A 27291-nucleotide genomic window follows, 5' to 3' on the forward strand; every position below is an offset into this window, starting at 1 on the left:
TCTTGATGGTGGTTTGTGTTCTGATGTTCAGGATTCTGGGGGTGGTATGGTGTTGGATAATGGCTCAGGTGATCAGATGGTTGAGGAATCTGTTACATCTGGATCTGGATTGGCTGATCCAGTTACCTCAACCCGTGGGGATGGTCCATACAATTTACGTCCTCATCCACAGTGTTCTACTAGGTTTCGTGACTTTGTAATGAACTGATTTTATGTTTTGTGTAGTTTTGTTTTGTTATTATTGTCTGATATATGATTTTGTGCTGATTTAAAATTTTTGGTAAAGGAGGAATGTTATGTTTTAAACAGCTCTTTCCGTCGAGGGATTAGTAAACGGGGAATGATGTTAATTCCCCCGTGATGGTAATCCTCGATGGTAGAGTCCGTGACGTTACTAATGACTTAATTGGTTAATTAATGGATGGTGTGAGTAATAAATACCCTGGGGAGGCTTTCCCCAGTGTGTGGAGCATCGGAGCGTGTGGAGTGCTTTTCTTTCCCGTGGTGTTGTTCTTCAGACACAACATATGTTTATCATTTGGTGTTGAGACACATTTATATTGTGCTAGCTCTGCTAATATAGGGAAATAAAATTCACTAACTTTGAATAAACTGGTGTGGTTATTCCTGACTGAAAGGTCAGGGTTCGTCGAAATGTATTCTGGATTAATTGTTAAGTGTTATGTTGTCCAGGGCATTGCCTATGTTCGTTATTGATTATTGATTTTGATGAAACTGTTCGATTAAGAGTACAAAGAGTTTCCACTAAGTCAAAAGATTCATCGGCCTAAAGAGCGTCCGAACACAGGTAAAATTATTACTACGGACCGCTCTATCAGTACAAGTTTTATAACTTCCCTGGCATTCACTCGGTGGGGTTCCACTGGATTTCACAATCTGGCTAGGAATTGCATTCTGGAGTGATGCAGACTTGACCCTGGTTACCCCCCTGCACTATTGAGGTACATTGTGGAAGTTCTTTAAACATAGAGCAGAATACTATATCTCAGTGTGGCAGTTTCTGACATAGGCCTCAATAGCTATGCCATTGATCCCAAGTTGGTAGGCCATTAGACCTGCAACTAACAGAGCGTTTCATGCATTGCATACTCCTTGAGGGAATTAGGAAATTGATATCCTTATATTAGTCATTCAGGTATCTCTTGGATATGACAGTGAGACACTGAAGAAAAACTGGGAGGGGAATCTGGGTAGAGGGCTTTTAGATTGAGGATGTGTTTTCCTTACCCAAAGTCTGTAAAATGCGAGCTTTAAGCTCCTCCTATTTAATTATGTGCACTGCACTGGAAACAGTATTTTTTGGAGAGTGCTGCATGCGATGAAGCTGGTTTCTATCACATGATGTCAGTGTTTTCCCCATTGAGCAAGTTCAGGGTGGAAGTGAGCGGAATTTCTTTCCGCTTTTAAAGATTTGTGTGCGATGTGTATTACCTGTGACATCAATTCACCAAAATTCCAGGCGTAGCAGAAAGTGACATTACACGCCCTTTGACCTTCCCTTTCATTCACACACACATGCTTACCAGTGGGGTAGCTTGGTCTGTAAGAGTGTGGGGGGGGTGAGCTTCAGATTTCCCAGCAATCACGCTGGCACATAATGTTGAAGTACATTATACAACAACCTAGCGCACAAGAGGGCTTAGGGGCAGTGGAAAGGGCAAGGAATGGAAATTGGTAGGCGCATAAAGTCAGAGAAAGCACATTCTTTTGTGAAATAATCAACATTTTTTAAGTATTCCCAGACTGAAGGAGAGTGGGTGTGTGCGTTTTTGTCTGTGTCTGTCGAATTCCTGGTGAAATCCAACATGACACCTCACCATACCCGACTAAAAGCCTGTGTACCCAACTACTTACCACAAAATACATTTGTTAGGAGGCTGTAACACCTCCCCTTCACCCCTCTGAAGCTACACCCCTGATCCTTACACATTCACACATACACACAATCTATCTCACATAAACACACTCTCATTGGCAAACACAACATACGTTTAAAAGCATTTTTTTACTTACCTCAGCTGCTAGGTAAGGTCATATTCCAGCTAATTGTACTTCATTTTTATTACACGAATGTATGACTGAACAACGAATGCTGGAACAACGAATGCCTGAACAATGCGGTCGGAAAAATGGCCGCGTTGTGACCACGCATGCCTTTACAATGATTTTTCATTATGAAAGCATGCCTAATAAAAGCATATGTGGGAACGGCATGCATGATTCTAGCATACAACCCCCCACCTGCCCTGAAGCCCAGAAGTACCCCACCCTAGTACTAAAACTTCCCGATGCCCCACCCCTAAAACAAAACTACCCCAGATACCTCCCACCCACCCTGAGCCCTAATCCCTTCCCCACCCTCCCCCACCTGCCCTAAAAACAACCGACCTCCATCCCACCCCAAAAAACAAAACTACCCTGATCCCCCACTCCCAAAAGCAAACTACCCCAATCCCCCTTCCCCATCCCTATAAACAAAAGTACCCCGATCCTCCCACCCCAACCCCCAAAAGCCAAAGTACCTTGACCCCCTTACCCCCACCCCACCCCTATAAACCTAACTACCCTGATCCCCCACCCTCCAAAACCAAACCACCCCGATCCCCCACCCCACCAACAAAACTACCCTACCCCCAAAAACAAAACTACCCGACCCTACCACCCCCAAAAACAAAACTACCCCACCCCAAAAACAAACCTACCCTGATCCCCCATCCCCAAAACCCAAACTACCCATAACCACACCCCCAAAAACCAAACTACCCAATCCCCGACCCCCAACCACAAAAACAAAAGTACCCTGACCCCAATCCCCCTCAAAAACAAAACTACCCTGAGCCCCACCCCAAAAACCTAACTACCCCGATCCCCCACCCCCAAAAACCAAACTACCTGATCCTCCACCCCCCAAAGACCAAAACTACCCTGATCCTCCCGCCCCCAAAAACCGCACTACCCTGATCTCCCCACCCCAAACGACAAACTACCCTGACCCCCACACCCCCAAAAAACAATCTACCCGATCCCCCCACCCCCAAAAACCAAACTACCCTGATCCCCCACTGCCAAAAACAAAAGTATACCGACCCCCAAAACAAAACTACCCCCACCCTGGCCCATTAAATCAGAACTACCCCGATCCCCCACCTCCCACCCCCAAAAACCAAACTACCCATATCCTCCCACCCCAAAACCAAACTCCCCTGATCTCCCACCCCAAAAACAAAACTACCCCGACCCCCCACCCCACCCCTAAAAACAGAATTACCCTGATCCCCCCACCCTGCCCCTAAAAACAGAACTGCCCCGATCCCCGCTACTAAAAATCAGAACTACCCTGAACCCCCAACCCCGCACCTAAAAAAAAAAACTACCCGACCTCCCCGCCATAGCCCTTCATCCACCCCACACCCCTAAAACCTACCCCCCAGCCCCACTTACCTGACCGCATCCTCTCCCGGTGCACTCTCCCTTTTCTCTGCCTTAACCACGCATGTGCATTGTTTAGCACATGCGTGGTTAAGGCAGAGAAAAAGGGAGTCATTGTTAACGCAAGAGTGGTTCCGCTTGCGTTAACAACTTAATCGTTGTTCCAGACGTTTCCCTCATTACACTAATAGTGAATAATGTAATATTATTCACTATTAGAGTAATAAAATAAATGCTGGAAAACAAGGAAAGCGGAGTACCAACCGAGCTGCACCTATGTTCCTGGCACTGATTTTGCCAGCTCTGAGGCCAGGGGTCATAAAGGTTGTGCCAGGGGTCGCAAGGGGAAAGCCATGGGGTCGCAGCTGCGACCACTGGCGATCTCTAAATGACGTCCATGTGTATTACCTTGAGACGTGCCTTCTAGATTTGGCGTCCCATTCCAAGGAATGACGATCTCACTGTAGATTTCCATTTACATGCCAAAAAACTAATAACAATGAACTAGCATCTGCACAGCTCCCCAGGATAGTGGCCTGGACGTCAGAGCTGTTGAATACAGAGAAGAAGGTGTGCTTCTTCAAAGGAGGTCAAGATATGAACAAATGAACACAAACGAAGACTCATCATAATAGAAGTGATCCCCACATTAGATGAGAGGCCACCATGACTAGATATGGGTGCCTGATTCCTGGTGTGATTACCTGTGCAGTTGGGGGTTTCTTAATCTTTCTCTCCCTATGCAATTGCTCGATTATACTTTGAATGCCGTTATTTGTGGCTTTTTCCCACCGATGAATAATGCCAGTCTTCAATTAACTGTGCTAATATATATCTTAGTGGAAATTGGATAACTTGATTTGCAGTTTGGCAGGTGACTTTTATTTTGGTTACTTTTTGCTTAAACAGATGATATGTATGCTCCTATATTTCATATTAATATATTCAGTTGGAACCCAATGTCAAGAGTGAGCTCTTGGTCAAGCAGAAGGCATTACAGTACAAGGAAAAGAGAAAGGAGGTTGAACTTACTGCATCGAAAATCCTTGAAAGAAGCATTACAACGCGGCTGAGGAGTTCCCATCAGTGAGCTACGATCAGGGGCTCAGAACTCTGCCCAGGGCAAAGCAGTAAATAGCGTTCAAGTGCAGCCTGGACTGGACACAAACCGGGATACGAACGTTTAAGTACAGCTTAGCAACCAAGTAAACGAGCAAATGTTACAAAATGCAATGGAGAAATGCAACTAGTGACATAAACTAAAACTAAGTAACGACGTGCAACATATGGTGACGCTTCCCAGAGATATCTAGCTTAACAACGTAATCCATGCCTACTACTCAACCACCGAAACAAAAACGTTATTTGTATTGTATTGTTTTCATGACAAGGTGGCCCTGACCAACTACATTCCTTTTTTATGAGTGAAGTCATTCTACTAAAGCTCAATGTCGCTATCCACAAAGAAGACTCCGTTATAGTGCAGGGGTTGTCTTTGTTTAATAGTTAAAAAAAAAAGTTTTTTTAATCGTCTTTGGCTAAGGCTTGGCCTGTGTCGGCACAACGCATTCCTGTCTTTTCCTGCCCTGACACACAATGTGCTGCCTAGCGCCAATGCAGGCATCCTTGCACAATGGTGCAAAGGTGCCTGCATTGCAGACAGGAACGGGTACTTTCTGGGCAAAAACAACCTGGGGAGGCCTTTCCCTCTTTCTCTGTGTGCACGAGGACACGAGGAGAAAACAAGGAGAAATGAAGATATTTCTCCTCATTACGCCTCACCTGGGATTGCGTAGGTTTTTGGTGAATTCCCAGGTCTACTACCTCTGTTAAATCTGAGAATGAGTCACAATCCATGAATGTTGCGTGGGAACACCCACACAACACCCATGGGACACCTCCCTGGTGCAGAGTAGGGCAACACAGCATTGCTTTACTTGAGATTTATGAAGCCACTCAGGACCATGCAAGGTGGCCTTGCGTGGCTTGATAAATCTCCTTTTGGGCTTGCATCGCTCTTGCATCACATTGCGTGGTGTAAGAACGGTGCAACCCCACTTGTAAATATGCCCCTAAGTGTGAAAATTCCTTGGCCCACATTTATACTTTTTTTGTGCCACATTTATGCCGCTTTTTGATGCAAAAACAGTGCAAACTTACAAAATACAATTGTATTTTGCAAGATTGCGCCGCTTTCGCGTCTAAAAATGATGCAAATGCAGTGCTAAAAATGTGTACATATGGGCCCTTGTGTCTTAAATGTGTGTCAGATTAGAAAAATGGGCCAGTGGGGAAGTGTGTCCCGACTACAAAGGTCATTCATCAAATTCCATTAACATTGCATTTACAAGACATAATTTGACATTTTAAAAACATATCGGTAAATAATTCAGATAATACATTCATTTAGCTAACCCCAATAAAATACCTATCTCGTTACATACTTACAACTGGTGATTTCCTTAAAATTAGAAATAGTATACTTCACTGTCGGTGTACCCCAGAATACCAGTGGGACATAATATCAAAAATAAAATTTCAATAGATAAGTCAAGATTTCCTGGTTAGTTTAGCATTTTTAACTTTTCACAGTGGAACGGCTGTGCTCGTGCCCACTGTTTTTAGTCGATCAAGGTCACACACGCAAGAAAGTAATGATATTTGGTCTTGCATTTCTCAATCACATAACGAGTTCTCATGATTGCTGAGCCTGAAAGCCCACGCTGCACACCTGGGTTCTCGTATTTTATAATTTGAGAAACTGTCACCCAATTACTGCCCTTTTTATGTCTGGCTGTCAAGCAGATTTAACTCTATTGCCAGCATCTTGTTTTGTAGAAAATTAAATAAAAGGTGCATCCATATATACTTAGTGACAGATTATTTGGGCCAGTACTCTTTAGACACTGGTCCGTTTAAGTGTCATTCAAATCTAGCTTCCACCCCCACAGCATACAACAAGAGGCAATAGATCAACTCACCTTTGCTACTGGCTCTCTTGCACTTGGAGTTACAGCCATGTTTCCTGATCTTATGTGCACATTCATCTAAAATATAGTGTTCTTTAGTGTCAAGGCTGGTTGGCTAATACTTTACTTTACCAGTGATTTTTGTACTATCTTTCTTTCTTTCATTTTTTTTTTTTTTTTTTGGGTCGAGCGCATGTGCTTTGACCTGTTGTAAATATTGTGGGCTTTTAACCACGTCCACCGCATACCCATCACTTTCACTCACTGCTGGGCTTGCCTTTCAAAAATCCTTTGTTATCATTGGTAAATGCTTTACGTTTGTCTCGCCTTGAGATGGTTTTGTTACCGCCTTGCAGACTGTCCCTATTACATGGATACTTGCACACTTGCTGATATGTTTGACTGTGAGGGAACTTATTTTTCCTTTTGGGTCTCTCCTTCACGCTTATGCTCATGGCGGCCATGGTGCTTTGAATCAGCTCGCTTATGTCAACGAATGTTTTACTTTTCATTTTCAATTTATGTGGCAAGAAAAGTCCAGCAAGGAATTTACAATGCCAATATCTCTAACTGGAGCAAATGCGAGACCCATTACATTGCAAATGCTTGTTTTAATTCTGAAATGCATCCTCGTATCCAAAATGAAAGCAAGCATCCATTTTGCACTACCAATAGTGCCAAATACCTGATTGGCATTTCATGTAATTTCTTGAAATATTATGGGAATTTTGCAGAGGCCCAGCCTGTAACTTGTCATCTGTGCCCAGTTATTATCTAAACTTGAATATTATAAGGTTCTAACTGCAAAAACTGCCCTGACCCCTGGGTTAGGCTGAAGTGAAAGTAATATTTCTGTTGTTGCTAGTCATCTTGCATGCCTCTGTGTTGTTGTCAGTTTAGATCCATCAGTCAAGAATAAACTAGTATTGATTCATTGGCCATTTCCTGTTTCACTAGAGATCCCTTAATCACATTCTTTTAAAGTGCATTCACTATTCTGATTATACCTTGTTAACTAGAGCATAGTACGGCTGTGGAGCAGTAAATGACACACAGCCAGTTACTGATGCCCAGCTCTACCTGAAGTCTTGGGACCACTATTTCCAATCTACTCTATGGCTGTTATGCGTCATATTAATTTACAAGCTAACTGTGTCTTCTGGAACCCTTTGCTACATGCCATATCTTATAATTAGTCCTAACGCCTCTCATGCACCGAAGAACGCTTCAGGACAATTACATTTAACTTTTGAAATTGTTAATTACAATTTCTCTAGTGTTTCCCCAGTGGTTACAAAATCAGTGAATATGTACTTTAGGGATTATTAGTGATTATTAGACGCATTATTTACTGGCTCGCACAAAACACAACTTTTTTTAGTTTAGCTGAGTCTTGAATTGCACCTCAAAATGACATAACAATTGATTATATTAATTAATATTTCAAGGAATACTGATATATATTTATAATACATACCTGAAGTAATTAAATACCCTTCTTTTCTTGATTTATTTTGTGCATTCAAAAGTTCTTACATTGAATTAAAAAACAATTTTTAAAAAGCCAAATTAAAACAAACAAGGACTTTGTAAATAACTAATGCAGCATTATGGAGATGCAATAACACTGAACCAATTTAATCAATTGCTTTTTCTTATTAAAAAAATACAGAAAAGCTTTCCAATACCATAATTAGAAAAATCTAATTGCAGTCTAAATGCTCAAATGCCTGTGTCCTAAAATCTACATATGAAGCACAGTTCTACCAGCCCATAAACGAGCCCTTCAGCATCTTCAGGCTATTAGAAATGAGGATCCCACCTACCCTGTCTCCAGACATTTTCATGAGTTCCATGTTGGAGCACCTGAATCTCTCCAATATTCAGTCATAGATAACATCCCTAAAAATTTAAAAGACGTTGATAGAGAGAAACAGTTGTGCAGATTATAATCACAACACACCCTTTTGTGGGATTGCAAAGAACTGAGAAGATTAAACTGTGACGAAGAAATGTATACGCATTAATACTACTTTCTGTGTTGCTGTTTCATTAAGAATATATGTAGTTGTGTTCAGTAATTTTTAAGTGTTTGATTCTATTGTATGGATTGTGTTACGTAATGAATTTCCTTTTTGTGTATATTTTTAAGGTTCTGGTTGATGAAAAGTGGATTCTGACCTTAGGGATAATTGATGCAAGCAAGAAACAGCAGATAATTAAATTACTTTTGGCCCACTGGGGCATGGAACATTAAAATTGTGTGCTGCATCATTTGGCCCCTTGTGTGAATGAATTATTGTGTGCGGCAAATAATACAAAAAATGCTAACTATTTTCATCAATGTGATGGTCAGAAAGATAGTCCACTGATGTTGATATTTGGTTTCCGTTTTGATTTCTTCATTTGAGTTGAGACAAATAGGAATATTGCTCATTTTATTAGTGTTTATTTTTCATGGTCTGTATTTCATGATGCTTTTCATTGCGGGTGAATTTCAGAGCCTATTGTTTATCTCTATGATTGTGGTTTGTATATAATGGAATTCAGAATGGTGCAGACTATTGTGACCAAGGCTCAGGTGAGAGCCGAAATGCATTGACAGACTTTGTTCCATCGCGGTGTCCATGGAAATTAAATAAATGTATGGAAGTGCTCCTGGAGTGCTGGCTTTTCTTTTCTGATGACAAAGGAAAACAGTGTTTTAATTTTATGTACACGGTGGTGGTTGCATACTTGCACTGCAGTGGTCTGGAGCCCACTGGCTTACCGCCATCTCTGTTGTGATAGAGAGAGAGACAGAAGGACAAAGAAACACAGCTAATAACTGAATTATGATTCTGTCTCAAAAGCATAACCACTGAAAATTTATCGATAACTGGTGAACTTCAGTGGTTCAAACATTTGAGCAACAACCATAACTCAGTTTCTAGCTGTGTGATTTTTCAGTGAATTGAATTTTTTTATAATGTGTTTATTTTTTTTTATCCTTCACTGTGCACTGACTTTGGGTCAGTGGGGTTTGGGCATTGGGCCTGGTCTGCAGTCAGACCCGACAGACAAACGCCCATGGACAGGCAACCACTGCTACTCACGGCCTTCAGTCGTGCACTGCAGGGCTTGGGAAGTCAACCCTCACTTTGTGTAAGGGTCAGCCCAAAGTGCTATGCCTTTGGCAAGAACTTTATTTTTTTATTAAGGAATGATTTGCAATTATGATTTGTGACTTATGAATTCCTGACAACTGAACCTGTCACATTAGTACCAAACAGTTTGCTAGTTTGACTCTTTGAAGTCATTGTATGGAGAGAACATTGCAATAACAATCTCTCTCTTCCATCCCTTTCTGCGTGACAGGACCTCGGGGTGAGCTTCAAGGCCCCCGTGGTCCTTGCCAGCTCCCCACGTCCTCCGGGACCCAGATTTGCTCCCACCAGCAAGGATCTGATTTAAATAGCAGCTTCCTGCTTGCAGGAACAATATTTTCATCTGTTTCCCTGCATGCATATAAAACTCCACTATCCTCTGTCAGAAGGCAGACTTTGTTTGCTTTTGCTTGGTGGGAGAAATCATCCCCCAACAAGCAAAAGAAAACAGCTGTGTCCCAGGGGTGGCCACCCTGGGACACAGCAGGAGGCGGCCTGGGGGGTGTCGGTCCACAGGGTCATCATTGGCTTCTCGAGGGGGACGGCGCGGCGGACCCCCTACAATGTGTATTATCTTGGGAGGTGGTGGTCCCCAGGGCTGTGGTGAACAGGCTGAGTGGCCCCTGCACACAACAAAAATTTTGTCCCGGGAAAGTGGTGGTCCCCAGGGCTGCGGGGTGGCCAGGCAGCACCCCATTTAATTAAACTTCAGCCCCAGGGAGGTGGCGGCCCCCAGGGCTGTGGGAGGGCCGTGCGGCCCCCATATATTATTGAACGTTGGATCTGGGGGAGTGGGGGACCCTGGGGCACAGGGGGTCTGCAGGAACCCCCCCTACATTAACTAGAGCATTTTACCCCAGAGAAGTGGTGGTCTCTGGAGCACGGGGAGCCGCGGCCCCTCACATGCAATCTAATAATCGCCCTGGAGTTGTGGCAGTCCCTGAGGCTTCAGCAAGTCCAGAAGGAAGGCCCTGTGCACCCACCCCTTATTTTTGGCATGCCCACCCGGTGGCTTCAGTAGAAGGAAAGGGTGGGAAACCACCCTTTTTTTTAAGTCACAAAAATCCATGGATCCGGATCTGCGCTTTTGTTCACCGTAAAAAAGAAAGAAAAGCACCATAGCTAAGGGGTCAGGGTGTCCTTTTCTGTTTTCAACTTTCTTTTCTAGGACTTGGCTGAAGCTGAGTCCCAAGATGGCTGCCAACACTTCCTGGTTTAAGTGTTGGCAGCCGATCAAATATCAGCATAGGACATTTGGAACCCGAGATGATCCGCATCCATGTATATCTATATATTTTAAACTCTAATTCCTCCACAACTACTGAAGGGATTTACACCAAACAAAATAGGCACGCTTTCTGAGCCAAGAGCTAGCATTCTGCCAAATTTGGTGTAATTCTGTTCAGCTGTTCGGGCTTTAGTTGTGTTCAAAAATATGAAAAATCCTGTTGACTTAAAATGGGGAAAAGTATTCTGCCCCCCCCCCCCCCTTTTTCCTTAGACCCCACTTGGTGGATCATCCCAAAACTTTGAAACTTTCAATAGCAGCTGAACCATCCAAAGTATAAGCTTTGAAAATTTTGTGCAGATTCGTCAAGCGGCGACATTGTTATTGGCAAAACAAAAAATGCTCTGTCATTGGAAAAAATAGCCCTAACTTTTGTTGTCCCCAGACTTATACATATATATAGATACAGATATAGATATAGATATATAACATTTAAAATACATACTAAAAGTAAGTTATGACAATAACCAAAATATAAGTTAGAATCTTGGTCTATCCCATGTAGAATATGACTAAACAGATCACTCATAGTTCTATAGAACTGTTATTTGTCTCCATCAATAAAACACAGGTTTTGTTTGTGAATGTAATTTTAGCATTATGCAAAAAGAATATACCAGTGTGGAGCCGAATCCCAATATTTCTCTCAACCCCAATATTACGATCATTCCAAAATTTACCTTTGGCAGCTCAGCTCCTGCATGGCAGATCTAGAGACAATTGTCACCACCTTTCTGGACATCGGACCTAACAAATTAACAGAGTAAATAAAAATAAACTCAGACCCAGCCAAGGCCGGTCCACTGGTGCCGAGGGACCACAATTACTCATCTTTTGACCCTCAAGAAGAGTGTCAGGCTGAGCAAAGGTCAGCCGACAGACACTCCTCACTTTCAGGTCAGGCAGCCAGGAGCTAGACATGCACTAGCTGTGCAGGCTCCTAACTGCCTGATCTGAACTTTGCTCGGCTGTGGATGTCACAGCTCCTGTGGTCATGACCTCCTCAGCTCAGCAAAGGTCCTCGATGCCCTCCCCCTCGGTGACAAGGAGTAGTGTCACTCATTGCCTCAAACCTAGGCACTTCAGTTTTAATCCCTAAAGCACCCAGGGCTGAGTGTCAGTCAGTGACACTTCATCACAGAGTAGGGTGGAGTCAGCAGCCTCACTGACCCCATCCCACTATGTGATGAGGTTGGGACTGCTGCCTTCCCTCATTGACTGACTGAAGGAAGGCAGCAGTTCCGCCCTCCTGGGACCTCCGATGCTTGGGACTGCTGCCTTCTGTCATTGACTGACCTAAGGTCAACCAATGAGGGAAGGCATAAGCCCCAACCCTCCTGGGAGCTCCGAGGCAGAGCTGCAGATAAGTGTGTGTTTCTTTATTTAACTTTTGGTGCGTGCAAGCATGTATGTTTGAATATTTGGTAATGAGTGTGGTGAATGGATGAGTGTGTGTGCACTTGTCCGTGTGAATGAATGGGTGTAAATGAGTGTGAATGTGAATGTGTATGTGTGTGTGTGTGTGTGTGTGTGTGTGTCCCATCCGGTACCCTCCCTCCTTAAATTACAGACCACCACTGCTCAGACCACTCAAACAACTGAGTTCTAGATCAATCTAAAGTTAAAGACTTTTATAAATCTCAAAATAGCCGGTACAGAGAAATGCAGTAAGTTCCTTGAAGGCTCAGATACAAAGTACACAGCCAAAAATCAAAATGAATTTGAGTCCCAAATAACAGCAAAAATCATAAAATGGAGTAGACAGTGGGTAAAGAGAAATTTCTTTCTAATCGGACAGAGTCTAGTGAAGAAAATGAAAAGTCTCTGGCTCACCCCTAAACCGAGGGTTTTTATACACATTTTATGCATAAGGAATGAACAAAACTGTAAATTCAGCATGACAAGACTAGCAATAACACATCTTGGACAATTCAGAATCAAGATTCTCATTAAAGTTATTATAGCACTAAGGTAGAGGAATTTTCCATTAGCTTTCACAAAAGTAGCAGTCTGGAGATGTAAAACACAATATGAAACATTCTAAAAGCTTCATACACCAATGTGCTTGTAAGCCTACATCAGAAATTCCAGTGAAACAGTCTTTCAGAAAGATACAACAGGAGCACAATGAAAGGTTTCATTCACAATACATGTCCTCTAAGGAAAATAACCAATTATGTCACAGTGTCCTGTGCTCCGGCAAAAACTGTGGGAGAGGAGACTTGCCGGGGGACGTTGATTGGGAGGGGTGATGAGCAGGAAGAGCAGAACACTAGAAAATGCATCCATTTTGAAAAAAATTGAGTCACTGTGGAAATGTGGTAGAGCATTAATAATCACTCTTTTAAACAGCATAATTGAATTATTTTGAGTGCAACATCATTTACTCATCTACAACTATATTCATCATAAAAATCATGAAATTGCACTATTTATAAGTTATCCAAAATTGCACATTAGAAAAAAACTTTGACAACTTCTCCGCTCCTGGTAAAATAAATCCATGTGCCATACTCTCAAGTCACCACATATTTCCCTGACTTGATTGTGGAACTTGGTCAACAATCTCATTCTTCCAGATACTTTCTGTGCTCCTCCGACAGGTGTAATACCCTCATAACATATGGGCTAGGGATTTCTTTCAAGTTCATAATACCACTAGTGTAATGTACTTTACTGATTTTGTGCATACATTAAACACTCAGAAACCTCTTTGTGTATATCAGGATAATTTAAGGAAACAAAACATACATTTTGTTTTAAAGTACCCCCTTCATATACAACTCTAAGGCGGTCATTCTGACCGCGGCGGGCGGCAGTAGCCGCCCGCCATGCGGTCACCGCCATGTGGCCGCTCCGCGGTCAAAAGACCGCGGAGGCCATGCTGGATTTCCCGCTGGGCCGGCGGGCGCCCGCCAAAGGAGCGCCCGCCGGCCCAGCGGGAAAGGCCCTGCAACATAGAAGCCGGCTCCGAATGGAGCTGGCGGTGTTGCAGGGGTGCGACGGGTGCAGTTGCACCCGTTGGCATTTTCACTGTCTGCTATGCAGACAGTGAAAATCGTGCTGGGGCCCTGTTAGGGGGCCCCTGCACTGCCCATGGCAGTGGCATGGGCAGTGCAGGGCCCCCCAGGGGCCCCATGACACCCGTTCCCGCCATCCTGTTCCTGGCGGTAAAAACCGCCAGAAACAGGGTGGCGGGAAGGGGGTCAGAATCTCCATGGCGGCGCTGTTTGCAGCGCCGCCATGGAGATTCAGCCCAGACAGGGGAAATCCGGCGGGAAACCGCCGGATCCCCTTTTCTGACCGCAGCTTTACCGCCGCGGTCAGAATGGGCAGGGAAGCACCGCCAGCCTGTTGGCGGTGCTTCCGTGGTCATCCACCCTAGCGGTCGATGACCGCCAGGGTTGGAATGACCCCCTAAATCTTTAAATGTATGACAAAGGTATTTTAGAACACTTTGTAGAAAGTCAATATTAACTTTAGAACAAATTACTTTTGAAGAACCCTCGAAAAGGGCTTCTTGTTTTCAGTAGACTGCAAATGTCATATAACATTGATAAGGCAAGGAATATGATGGTCCAGAACACCAAAGTTTCCTAATCAAACCAGAGGTTTTGATATGGGGAATTGCAGCGCAAATCTAAAAGCTGGATTATTGTGATTGTAGTCTACAAATAAATATTTGGGTTTTACTTTCCTTGACAATTCATTTTTGCCATCTTCCTCATTTTTAGAAATGGGGTCTCTATTTGTAAGTAGTTTGCACCTTGTCCAAGCAGAGACCCTCACTCTAGTCAGGGTAAGGGAGCACCCAGCTAGAAATATCCCTGCTCACCCCCTTGTAAGCTTGGCTCAAGCAGTTAGGCTTAGCTCAGAGGCAGTGTGCAAGGTATTTGTACACACACACACGGTAACACAGGGAAAACACCACAAAAGTACTACACACCAGTTTAGAACAATAGCCAATATTTATCTGAGCAAAACAAGACCAAAACAACAAAAGTCCAACATACACAAGTAAAGATAAAAAATTTCAAAGATGAAATATAGTATAGCCCTTAGAAACACAATATCTCCAAATGGGGCTATCTAAACGGCTTGCTGGAGTCGCTTCCAAAAGTCCGGCAAACGATGAGGAAACAAAGGCATTAGACGGAGTTGGAGAGATGAGGCCTCGCTGGAGCCAGTGCAGCATTGGTTCCTTGCTGCCACCATGGAGGTGAGGCATTGGTTCCTAACGGCTGCAGAGGAGGGGATGCTGCATTGGTGGCGAGGCGGCCCTTCCTTACAACAAGGCAAGGTCGATAAATCCAGCAGACCAAGATGCGAGGCCTTGACTTTGTGGTGTCATGATCACACCACAGGGCCACAGGTGCTGGGGCAGAGTCGGAATCGATGTCATGGATGTCGGTGACACGGCACTCTGGACTCACATTGTGCAGGACTTCGGAGGCACTGCAGTGGCATCAGGCCTGCATTGTAGGTTGCAGTCATTGCACTCAACAGGGACCATGGCTCCAGTGCAGGCAGCGCCACAGGATCAGAGAGTGGCGCTGGTTCCAAAGCTCGCCCCTCACGACCGCAGCACCAACCTGCTGCCTTCTGCCTCTGCCCCACGACCACGCTGCCGTCTGCGTGTTCGAGGCCCTCCTCCACCCGCAGGCATCCTCCTGCGCCTCATCCCTGGTGGCTAGTGGGCTCACTTGACCCGAGTGCCGCTTCCGCCGTCCCGTAAGTTTGTTTTTCAGCTTTTTTCCGCTTTTCTGCGCCTCGCCGCCGGCGCTTTTTGCCCCATTGTGCCCCCCTGATTGCTGTCTCCCCGATCGTATTTAATCCCAGTATTGTGTCCATATTGTGTTTTTTCCTGCATTTGTGACTGTTTTTTGCCCGATTTCTGTGCCTTTCGCCCCTTGTGCGCTCCTCGACCCCAGCCGCTGCTTCCCTGCGGCCCGCCCCCCTCGCGCCCCCATTTGCCGCTCCCTCCCGCCTCCCGCCTCCCAGCTGCTCCTCCCTCCCCCCTCCCTTCTTAATGGCTGGCGCTGCGCGTCGCCAGTGAGCGAGTTCGGACCTGGTTCAGGTCCTGAGCTCGCCCCTCACGACCGCAGCACCAACCTGCTGCCTTCTGCCTCTGCCCCACGACCACGCTGCCGTCTGCGTGCTCGAGGCCCTCCTCCACCCGCAGGCATCCTCCTGCGCCTCATCCCTGGTGGCTAGTGGGCTCACTTGACCCGAGTGCCGCTTCCGCCGTCCTGTAAGTTTGTTTCTCAGCTTTTTTCCGCTTTTCTGCGCCTCGCCGCCGGCGCTTTTTGCCCCATTGTGCCCCCCTGATTGCTGTCTCCCCGATCGTATTTAATCCCAGTATTGTGTCCATATTGTGTTTTTTCCTGCATTTGTGACTGTTTTTGCCCGATTTCTGTGCCTTTCGCCCCTTGTGCGCTCCTCGACCCCAGCCGCTGCTTCCCTGCGGCCCCGCCCCCCTCGCGCCCCCATTTGCCGCTCCCTCCCGCCTCCCGACTCCCAGCTGCTCCTCCCTCCCCCCTCCCTTCTTAATGGCTGGCGCTGCGCGTCGCCATTGAGCGAGTTCGGACCTGGTTCAGGTCCTGAGCTCGCCCCTCACGACCGCAGCACCAACCTGCTGCCTTCTGCCTCTGCCCCACGACCACGCTGCCGTCTGCGTGTTCGAGGCCCTCCTCCACCCGCAGGCATCCTCCTGCGCCTCATCCCTGGTGGCTAGTGGGCTCACTTGACCCGAGTGCCGCTTCCGCCGTCCCGTAAGTTTGTTTTTCAGCTTTTTTCCGCTTTTCTGCGCCTCGCCGCCGGCGCTTTTTGCCCCATTGTGCCCCCCTGATTGCTGTCTCCCCGATCGTATTTAATCCCAGTATTGTGTCCATATTGTGTTTTTTCCTGCATTTGTGACTGTTTTTGCCCGATTTCTGTGCCTTTCGCCCCATGTGCGCTCCTCGACCCCAGCCGCTGCTTCCCTGCGGCCCCGCCCCCCTCGCGCCCCCATTTGCCGCTCCCTCCCGCCTCCCAGCTGCTCCTCCCTCCCCCCTCCCTTCTTAATGGCTGGCGCTGCGCGTCCGCGCAGCGGGCGCGCCGCTGGCGCGCCGGAGGCGCGCCAGAGGCAAGCCCGTCTGCGCCCGTCCGCGCCTGTACCGCGCCCAGCGCCACCCCCCCTGGTCCTCGCGCCTCCCGCGCCCACTTCTCGGCCGAAGAGCTCCGCGCCCTCAACCCCGGGCCCTCCACTGAATGCTTCCGGGCATCCCCGAAGCTCCTCAAGACCTGGCTCTTCGACCGCTAAACAGCCTCTCCACCCCCCCCCCCACCTCAGCGCCTCGAAACCCTAACGGGTACATAGCGCGCTTTATAAATACTATGATTGATTGATTGATTGATTGAAAGCCATTCTGGAAGTTGATGCACTAATCTCTTCCTTGTTGCGCCAGAACTCACTTCCATGTGCCCAGGAACTGGATTTGGTACCACTTGGCAAGTCAGGACTCTCAGCAAGACAGCCCAGTAGCTGACAGGTGAAGTCTTTGATGTCCCTGAGACTTCTTAACAGGAGGCAAACTGAGTCCAAGCCTTTAGAGAACCTTTGGAAACAAGATGTAGAAAACCAAGTCTAGTCCTTTCACTCCTAGGACAGAAGCAGCAAGAAGCAGACCAGCACAACAAAGCAATAGACAGAGTGACAGTCCCTCCTACAGCATTCAGCTCTTCTTCCTGGCAGAATTTTCTCAGTCCAGAAGGATTCTAACTATGTGGTGTCGGAGGTCCATTACTCATACCCTTTTCTGTCTTTGAAGTAGACAAATTTCAAAGAGAAGCCTTTGTAGTGCACAAGACCCCACATTTTTCTGTCTTGACCCCAGATACTCTCCAGGGGCTAAAAGACTGCTTTGTGTGAGGACAGACACAGCCTTCTTCGGGTGCAAGTGTCAGCTCCTCCCATCAGTCTAACTCAGGAAGATCCATCAGACTGGTGATAGGTAATCAGGATATGCAGGACAACCGCAGCTACCTTTGTGTGACTGTCTAGAGTGAGTGCAAAAACAGCCCATTCTGACTCAGACGTGTATTCAGCAGACAGGCAGAGGCACAGAATGGTTAAGCAAGAAAATGCGCAATTTCTATAAGAGGCATTTTCAAACTTATAATTCAAAAGCAAACTTCTCCAAAGATGTATGTTTAAATTGTGAGTTCAGAGACCTCAAACTCCATTTCTCTATCTGCTCCTAATGGGAAATTACATTTAAAATGTATTTCCAGACAATCCCCATATTACCCTATGAGAGAGATAGTCCTTGTAATAGTGGAAAAGGAATTTAGCAGTATTTCACTATCAAGACATGTGAAGCACACCGGTACATATCGTACCTTTTAAAAACACTCTACCCTGCCCATCGGGCTGCCTTGGGCCGACTTTAGGGATGGCTTACATGTAGTAAAAGGGAAGGTTTGGGCATGGCAAGTGGGTGCACGTGCCAGGTCAAAATGGCAGTTTAAAACTGTACACACAGATTCTGCAATGGCAGGTCTGAGACATGTTTGTAGGGCTACTTAGGTGGGTGGCAGAATCAGTGCTGCTGGCCCATTTCTAACATTTGATTTAAAGGCTCTGGGCACACCTGGTGCACTATACTAGGGACCTACTAATAAATTAAATATGCCAGTCATGGAGAAACCAATCCTCAGTACAGTTTACACAGGGGACACTTGCACTTTAGCACTGGTCAGCAGTGGTAAAGTGTCCAGAATCCTAAAACCAGCAGAAACGAAATGCAGCACACAGTCAAAAACAGAAGGGCAGAGGCAAAACGTTTGGGGATAACTCTCATACAAAGTCCCTGCTTATCTGTCAATAACTCATTCTAGATTAACATTTATATTCTTATTAGTGATTTCACAAATGGCTTTGGAGATTCAAGTAACCCGGTGGCTTCTCAGCATCCTAGAGACAAATTCAGGAGGGAGGGAGGTGTGAAACCTCCCCTGCCTTGGGAAGAAATATTAAGAGCATTTAGAGGAATTATAGATATGGAGGAAACATTTTTTTATTGAAAGGAGTAGCATTGCTTTAGATTGTTAGGGTAAATTAATCCACTGTTAAGCTGCTATAACGCCTCCCGGGCACTGGCATACCGTCCTATACAGTCAGAGACATAGAAATAAATACTTTTAAAAGCAGGAGTGCTTCCCACACAATGTGTTACACATCTTTATTACACCTGGCCAGATGGCCGAAATATGCTGAATACACCCAAGTTAATAGTTCATTGTAGAGGAGTTTTATGTAATGGTGTGACGAAACAATGAGAAACTAGGATCAAAGTCAATTACTGGAATTACATGAAATGTAAACTATGATGCAACCAACGTTTTGTAATCAGAAATTATAATTGTATTCTTGTCAACGTGAAAGTGGTAAAAACAAACAATCAACACAGATATAAAGAATTTTTTTTACTATCAATGACCCGCAAGCAAAAACTTTTAATAATTGTGCTCAGTTACATCTGGAGGGCCCGTTAACCATACTTAAAAAACTCTTACCTTCCTCCATCTTGCATTATATCATACTAAGTATTGCCTCTGGTGGTGCCATTGTGAAGTCTTCATACTACTACATCATGTCATTGCTTCATTGTGAATCATTAGTGTTAACCAATCAGAATACAGCATTTCACATCATAAAGCCAGAGATGGTGTACTAAGAAAACCCACACATCTACCATGACCTCACACAATCAAACATTCTACCTGCACAGAGGTGGGTGACAGTAGCAGAGTTATTTATACCTTCAAGGTTAGTGTATTCAAATTGAATTTATTGGAATAATATATTATCATAATAAACAGGTTATTAATAAAATATTCGGCTGAGACATTCCCTTTAAAGTCTCAGATTTGGTGATTATTTTCTACTCTTAGGCCTTAGAAATAAAAACATTCACTTTGTAATGTATTTTTCATGCATTTCTAGCAGTTGAGGTTGACATGGATGTTTGAAAGTTAATATGTCAATATAATCACAAATAATATCTACGCTTGGCATCAAAATTTACATGCCATAATAACTTCGAAATGTGTTTCTAATTAGATTAAAACTCTCACTCCCTAGAGGCTCAAAATGCTCTTGTGTGTGAAATAGCTGCTCTTCAAAACAATCAATAACCAAAATGACTTTTTTTAAGCACATAGTTTATATGAATGGGATAAGAAATTAGGAGCTGTGTACACGTAGCAACCCCCACTCACTTTTTGTAGGAAAGTGCCCCTTTTGGACATGGCCAACCCCAATTTTTGTCACTGGTATTGAGATTTTTTCGCCAGAAGGTGCACTGGGTTCCTGCTAAACAGATCCCCAGTGCCAGTGGTCTTTCCCAAAAATGAGATAAAAGGTCTAATTGTGTACAATCTGCCCACACTCTAGTACCTCTGCAAGTCCCTAGTAAATAGTACCACTGGTACCTAGGTCCTGGGTAGTAGAGTGGGCTCCTAAGGGCTGCAGCATGTATTGTGCCACCCTAAGGCACCCCTCTAAAAGTTGCACACAGCCTGCCATCACAGACTGCATGTTGTGGTGCAATCTATTAGTGAAAATACAACATGGCACACTCATTGTGTGCCATGCTGGAATCACTGCACTTAAATACATGCAAGTCAATCCTATCGCAGGACTTAAAACCCAAAGGCAGAGTCCATTATATTTGATGTGAGGACATATCTGCATGAGCAGATTCGCCCCTGTGATATCTAGTTTGATCACTAAATGTTTCAAGTGAGCAAAGAAGTCATCTTAAGGTATGTACTGGTCACTCATCATTATGAATTACCCAGCTACCTAATTGCTTCACTGAAAAACCTTAGGTACCAAATACCTTATATTAATAAATCCAAACCGGTGCCTATATCTGATTTATTATGACATACACCCAGAGGGCAACTTAGAGGTGTCCCCTGAAACCTACTAGTTCTCTAGCGTGCTGGCTGACTGGTATTGACCAGCCTGCCACCACAGACACATTTCTGTCCCCTCCCTAGAGGTGAGAGCCCGTGCTCTCAGAGGCCAGAAACAATGCCTGCTCCGGTTGAAGGTGTTATCAGCTTCTCCAGCAATATGGCTAGTGAATCTGCATACCAAGGCAGGGGACTTCTAAGACCCTGCCACCTTTTGTATGCATCCCCGGCTTTCCCCAGATCTGGAAGTTGCCGCCTCCTGCCCTGAGACCCATTTGGCACTAGGACAGGCAGGAGAGTAGCAATGGAGGAGAGCGTGGATCACTACCAAGCAAATCACGCCCCTGAGGTGGGCAGCCTGATGTACTCCGTGAAAGAAGGGTTCCACCATCTTGTTTCATTGGAACCAGGAACTCTTGGATAGGGTTATGCCCACACCCCACAGGAAGTGGTCATACGCGGTTGTAGTCAACCCAGGGGTAGGTAGCCCATTGGCTACTACGCTACGCTCCCCTAAACACCCTGAAATTGAGAAGTTAGGTGGCCCTCTGACACCGAAAGAACAGATTCGTCAGACAAAAGAAGAAGAACCAAGAAGCAAGAACTGCATACTGCTGGTGGACTTTGCCGCAAAACCATGCCTGCTTACTTGCTCCTGTCCAGACAATCATGACAACCCAACTCGTCCTGCAGCTGTGCATCCCTCAAAAGCCTCAGAGGGTCTCCAGCACTTCAATAAGCCATCAGCATCTTCCTTGAAGTTGAGGAGCCACTTCCCTTGCACCCTGCTGGCACCATCCTCAACATCCGGTTTACCACTTTGCTGTCCACCAACACAGCAGCTATCCAGGAGGAGGTCACCATGCTCCAGGAGAATCAAACCATCTCCCCACCAAACGAGAGGACACCAGGACCTACCAAAGCCCAAGGTACCAGATCCTTTGCAGCAGCCAACGCTTGTTTATAGTCCAATCTGAACTCCAATGTCACAACCGTAGTTCAGCCACCAAGGGACATCAGCATCGCAAAGGACATCACCGTGAGTGGTCCAGCTGCCCTGTTTTGTAAACGTCTTGCAGGTCCACCAAAGAACCATAGGTGCCTGGACACAGCACCCGATGACCAAATCCTGCTGCACACAAGCTCCACGGCCCAGGTCCACGATAATCGATGGTGTTCGCTTTCTTCCAGGACGCCCATTGACTGAGCCCCCCATTGGGAGCTCACAGACTTGTCCCCTTTTGCTGCCTTTTTTCAGGTGCCCCCAGCCCTTCACCAACTGTGCAGTGCGCAAGGCACCCGACTCGACCAGCACTACTGCCCTCGACGCCTCAAGGCAGTTAAAACAGTAGAGCTGGTTTGTTAGTGCCCTTGTCCCTCTAGCACTCTACAATCTAGAGGGGACCCCGAGAACTGTATGCAAAGGTCCTATGCACTAAAAGTACTTTCAAGTCTTTGCTGGGTAAAAACGCATTAGAGTAAAACTACTACTTATAAACATTGATACACTGCAACAGTACTTAGCTTCATTTCTGACACCTTCATATCCCCTGCTACTTGCCCCTAGAAAACTGTTGTGACACACCCTTTATCTTTCTAGCAATTGGTGATATGGAAATTCCATTTTGCAATTGATTTTCTAAGATATTCCTCATCTTTAATTATTTATCCCTTGAGTCCTCGTCTCTTTTCAACACAAAACACAATCCAGTTCTCTTCCAGCTGTCATCGCTACATAGGCCTTCATTATGAGACTGTCAGAATTTGACTCACAGCTAGTGGGGACCAGGATTTCTGGTCAAGGCAATGGCAGACCTGTATCTAATCAGGAGCAACGCTGCCTGCTTCGACCATACTGCTGTAAGAGTTGGCTGTGGCAGGACTCTGTTATTGCCCGCAGCCCCTGCCTCTGTGCAGTAAAGACAGTCATGGTGTCTCTGGGTCTGGAATTTGCAAAGAAAGACTTGGAACTGTGGGAGGTAGAACTTCACGAAGAGATATTGCAAAATTCTGCCACTCATAATAACGGTCATAATGTCTGTCTAGCATTCCATGGTCCAGGGCATTAGTAATGATACTTACATCTACATACAACACATACCCCATGCTTCACATTGGTTGTAAAATACGTTTAACGAATTAAGACTTTCTAAAAGACATCATATTGAGCATGACATATAGAAAGATCCTGGATTACAGATTTTTGGTCTCAAGTGCTTGGAATTTGTGTTTAATCAAGATTAAAAAGAATCCAGAAGTATACGTGGGCAGGCACTTTTACACTGGCACATCAAATCAATGTCGGCTCTGGCAATAACCTTCAGATCTCATGGTACTAAAAAAATTGTTCTCTTTTCCAAAACAAGTCACAAAAAGACATTGGTCACTGTATTGCTTTCATTGTGCACCCTAGTTGGATAAAAAATGTATTGACAAAGAATGTCAAGTTCATTGGTGCACTGTATATATGTTCTGCTACGCCATAGGTATATCTCAGATACTGCTTTACCAGACATGGTTGAAACTGATGGTAACGGTGGAGTAGTTACACTGAATGACTAGGTGTGGAAATACAGTTATATATATCAAAAAACAATCCTGTTAGCATGGTTGGTGCAAATTTCTGATTAGTCGGCTGAATAGGCTGAGTAGTATGATTTGGTGAGAAACAAAGAGATTGCAGATGCAGCTAGAAGAGCTCACTTTGCAGAATAATCTTTGTGAGGAAAATTACCCATAGTTATGCAACTATGACCAGGGGAAAACATGAGGGATTATCATGCTAACCCCTTTTTTAGGGTGCTGATATTAGACCGCACAGGGTAAATCCAGTGGTGGTTGCCACAGATATCAAGGGGAACGGAGGGGGGCAGGGGGAGTGGAGGGAGAATACATTAAAAAAAATAAACTTACAGTTGGTCGCTGCCGCTGTCTTCTCCTGCCACCTTGTTCCTCCTCCTTTCCTGTTCTGGTGTCCCACCATTCGCTGGGACTCCAAAAGAGGCCCCCCAGCAATCCTGGTGCTGCTTACATGCTAAACATAGCATGTAAGCAGCATCAGGATTGGTCTGAGCGGCAGTGACTGCCGCTAAGACACAACCCTGGGACCTGTGCACTTTCTCCAGACCACCTGTGCACACAGCAGGGCTGGAGAAACCTAAGTGCACATGTGTTTGGAGTGCCATCTTAGGCCGTCAAAACACACATGCACACTTAGGTGGTCATTCTGACCCTGGCGGTCTTTGACCGCCAGGGCGGAGGACCGCGGGAGCACCGCCGACAGGCCGGCGGTGCTCCAATGGGGATTCCGACCGCGGCGGTAAAGCCGCGGTCGGACCGGCACCACTGGCGGGCTCCCGCCAGTGTACCGCCGCCCCATTGAATCCTCCACGGCGGCGCAGCTTGCTGCACCGCCGCGGGGATTCCGACCCCCCCTACCGCCATCCAGATCCCGGCGGTCCGACCGCCGGGATCCGGATGGCGGTAGGGGGGGTCGCGGGGCCCCTGGGGGCCCCTGCAGTGCCCATGCCACTGGCATGGGCATTGCAGAGGCCCCCGTAAGAGGGCCCCTACATGTATTTCACTGTCTGCTGCGCAGACAGTGAAATACGCGACGGGTGCAACTGCACCCGTCGCACAGCTTCCACTCCGCCGGCTCGATTCCGAGCCGGCTTCATCGTGGAAGCCTCTTTCCCGCTGGGCTGGCGGGCGGTCTGAAGGCGACCGCCCGCCAGCCCAGCGGGAAAGTCAGAATTACCGCCGCGGTCTTTCAACCGCGGAACGGTAATCTGACGGCGGGACTTTGGCGGGCGGCCTCCGCCGCCCGCCAAGGTCAGAATGAGGGCCTTAGTGCGCACAAGTATTCATCCTCCCTCCCACCTCCCAAGGCCCAGCCCCACCCCTCCCTGCACTTGCTGGCTGAGCCAGCAGCAGAAAACTAAAACAATATTCAAATATCATTTTATTTTTCTGGTGCTGGCTCTTAGCCAGTGGGGCAATGCTCCTCCGCCATCGCAGAGGAGCTGCTTCTTGGTAAATCCCACATCTGGGAGTATCCACATTTACTAGTGTAGGAGTATCCTACAAAGTAATAGGTAACTTGTAAAATGCTGTGAGTAGTTGTCATTAATTCCCTATTTGTGCTCCACTGATTGCTAAAAGGTGACCTGTCATTTAGATTCATTTCTACAATTGAAAAAGTCTGCCTGACAAAAACACGCTCTCAAACCTTCATGTTAGAGAAAGGTTAAGATGCCCAAATACACTTTAAAAAAAACATGTTTCATTTGAAAACATAAATGTTTATTTTAAAGGACAGCATTATATGAGGTAAGAGGTATGGTAATAGGTAAGAAAGGAAAAGTGGGGAGGTATACAGGATGGAAGGCATGGACAGAGAAAGAGAAGTAGTATTAGAGGAGTGGAAAAGAGAGTTAAGCAAAACGAGGAATAAGGTTTTGAATAGAGGAAGTAAATGAGGACTCGGAGTAAGTTTTTGGGTTACATGTGTTGTTTTTCAAAATGATACATTGTGGCTTTCTTTGGCTTGGAGCCCCTCTTCTGTTAGCGTGGACATACAAGTTTGCATCAATTAATAAACTCCATTCTTTTTGAAGATTTCTCAATCCTTGTGAATTTTTGTCAGACACCTTACTTTCTCAACACTGGTGATGAGAATTAGCAGAGTGCAGCATTCGGATATCGCATCAGCGTCCGGAACATTTAGGCTGCACAAGTCATACTGGCTGTTACTGACGTTTACACCATATTGGAGGGGGCTGCTATTTTGCAATTGCAATATCACGCTGTTGCATGTGACGCTGATTTCAACCACAACCTTGAACTGGAGTACCAGTGACTATAGTATGGCTTCTTCTCATGTCACAACAGTGATTTTGGAAAAATTTGCACAATTACGGTGATGCACACACCCAACTGGAAATGGAATATGACGGACTTGCAATATTTAATTTGAAAACGGATTATCTCAACTTCGGGGATTTCATGACATGTACATCACATCATTTCATCATGTATGTCATTTCACCTACAGGAATGTGGCAGTGACTAATTTAGTTATTTTGTTTTGTGTGTGTCTGTTGTTTTTAAGCACTTAGGGCCATATGTAGGAAGCCTTTTGCGCCTCGCAAACGGCGAAAAACGTAGTTTGCGAGGCGCAAAAGGCTGAACGCGATGCAGAATCACATTTTGCGAGTCGGTACCGACTCGCAAAATGTGATTCCGACTCGCAAATAGGAAGGGGTGTTCCCTTCCTATTTGCAACCGCATCGCCATGTAGAGTTGCTTTGTGACCGCGAAAGCGGTCGCAAACCAACTCGCAGTTACCATCCACTTGAAGTGGATGGTAACTCATTCGCAAAAGGGAAGGGGTCCCCATGGGACCCCTTCACGTTTGTGAATGCCCACAAAAATATTTTTTCAGAGCAGGCAGTGGTCCTATGGAGGCAGTGGTGCCTACTCTGAAAAAACCGAAACCAAATGGTTTCGGATTTTTTTCTTTTTGCAGCTCGTTTTCCTTTAAGGAAAACAGGCTGCAAAGAGAAAAAAAAATACTGCTTTATTAAAAAAGCAGTCACGGACATGGTGGTCTGCTGTCTCCAGCAGGCCACCATCCCCGTGAGTGCCTAGACTCGCTATGGGGTCGCAAACTGCGACCCACCTCATGAATATTCATGAGGTGGGTCTTTGCGACCCCATAGCGAGTCGCAGAAGGTGTCTGAGACACTTTTCTGCATCTCGGATTGCGAGTTGCAATGTGAGAGTCGCTATGACTCGCAAATTGCAAGACGCAATCGGATACCTACCTACATCTGGCCCTTATTTTCTTACCATCAGAGTGTCAAGTATTACACCGTCTCCTGTATTTCTACCAGTCCCAGGTGAATCCCTCATGGATTGGGAAACATGGGAAGCAGTATTTCTCATTTTAGTAGAAGTACTGGAGGGGGATGATTGTGGATCGGAAAGTAAACTATCAGTATTAAAATATTGTTCAAGTGGTTTAGGGTTAAAGGGGTACAAAAATCTACCAGCTTTGGTCCATATTGGTAATACAGATATTTATCAATATGCCTGCATACAAATGCATATAAGGTATGATAGGAAAATCAATGTAGTTATGGAGGATTTAAGTTTTATTCCAGGAAATGAGATGTTGATGAATCCATCAAATATTATGTATCAAAGTTGAGATCACTTGCGTTGACCTGTGATTTTAAACATATAAATTACGAGCATGTGTTAAGTGATCAAATCTTAATGAAAACCAATAACAAGAAGGTCCTCGAAAGGCTACAGCCCATTGCAGATATGTCACAACACAGCCATTGAAATTGCTAAAGTTATAGAACACTCTGAAAAAATTGTGTACAGAATAGGAGGCACTTCCGGGGGTGAAGTTCATGTTGTGACAAAATACAATGATAAGTTGAAGAATCCCATGTTTAAAAAGAGA

General features: G+C 45.5%; 1 protein-coding gene across 2 annotated transcripts in view; it reads right to left on the bottom strand.

Annotated features, from left to right (window-relative positions):
* LOC138300661 (tyrosine-protein kinase STYK1-like) overlaps positions 1-27291 on the bottom strand; it is a 380092-nt gene that overhangs the window by 253871 nt on the left and 98930 nt on the right. For both annotated transcript variants that reach the window (XM_069240291.1, XM_069240290.1), the window contains exon 2: positions 4483-4607. In XM_069240291.1, coding sequence (XP_069096392.1) covers positions 4483-4534 — 52 coding nt within the window. In that variant the 5' untranslated portion in view covers positions 4535-4607. The remainder of the gene's footprint in view (positions 1-4482; positions 4608-27291) is intronic.

This window comes from Pleurodeles waltl, chromosome 6 (assembly GCF_031143425.1).
Source record: "Pleurodeles waltl isolate 20211129_DDA chromosome 6, aPleWal1.hap1.20221129, whole genome shotgun sequence".
Classification (NCBI taxonomy): Eukaryota; Metazoa; Chordata; class Amphibia; order Caudata; family Salamandridae; genus Pleurodeles; species Pleurodeles waltl.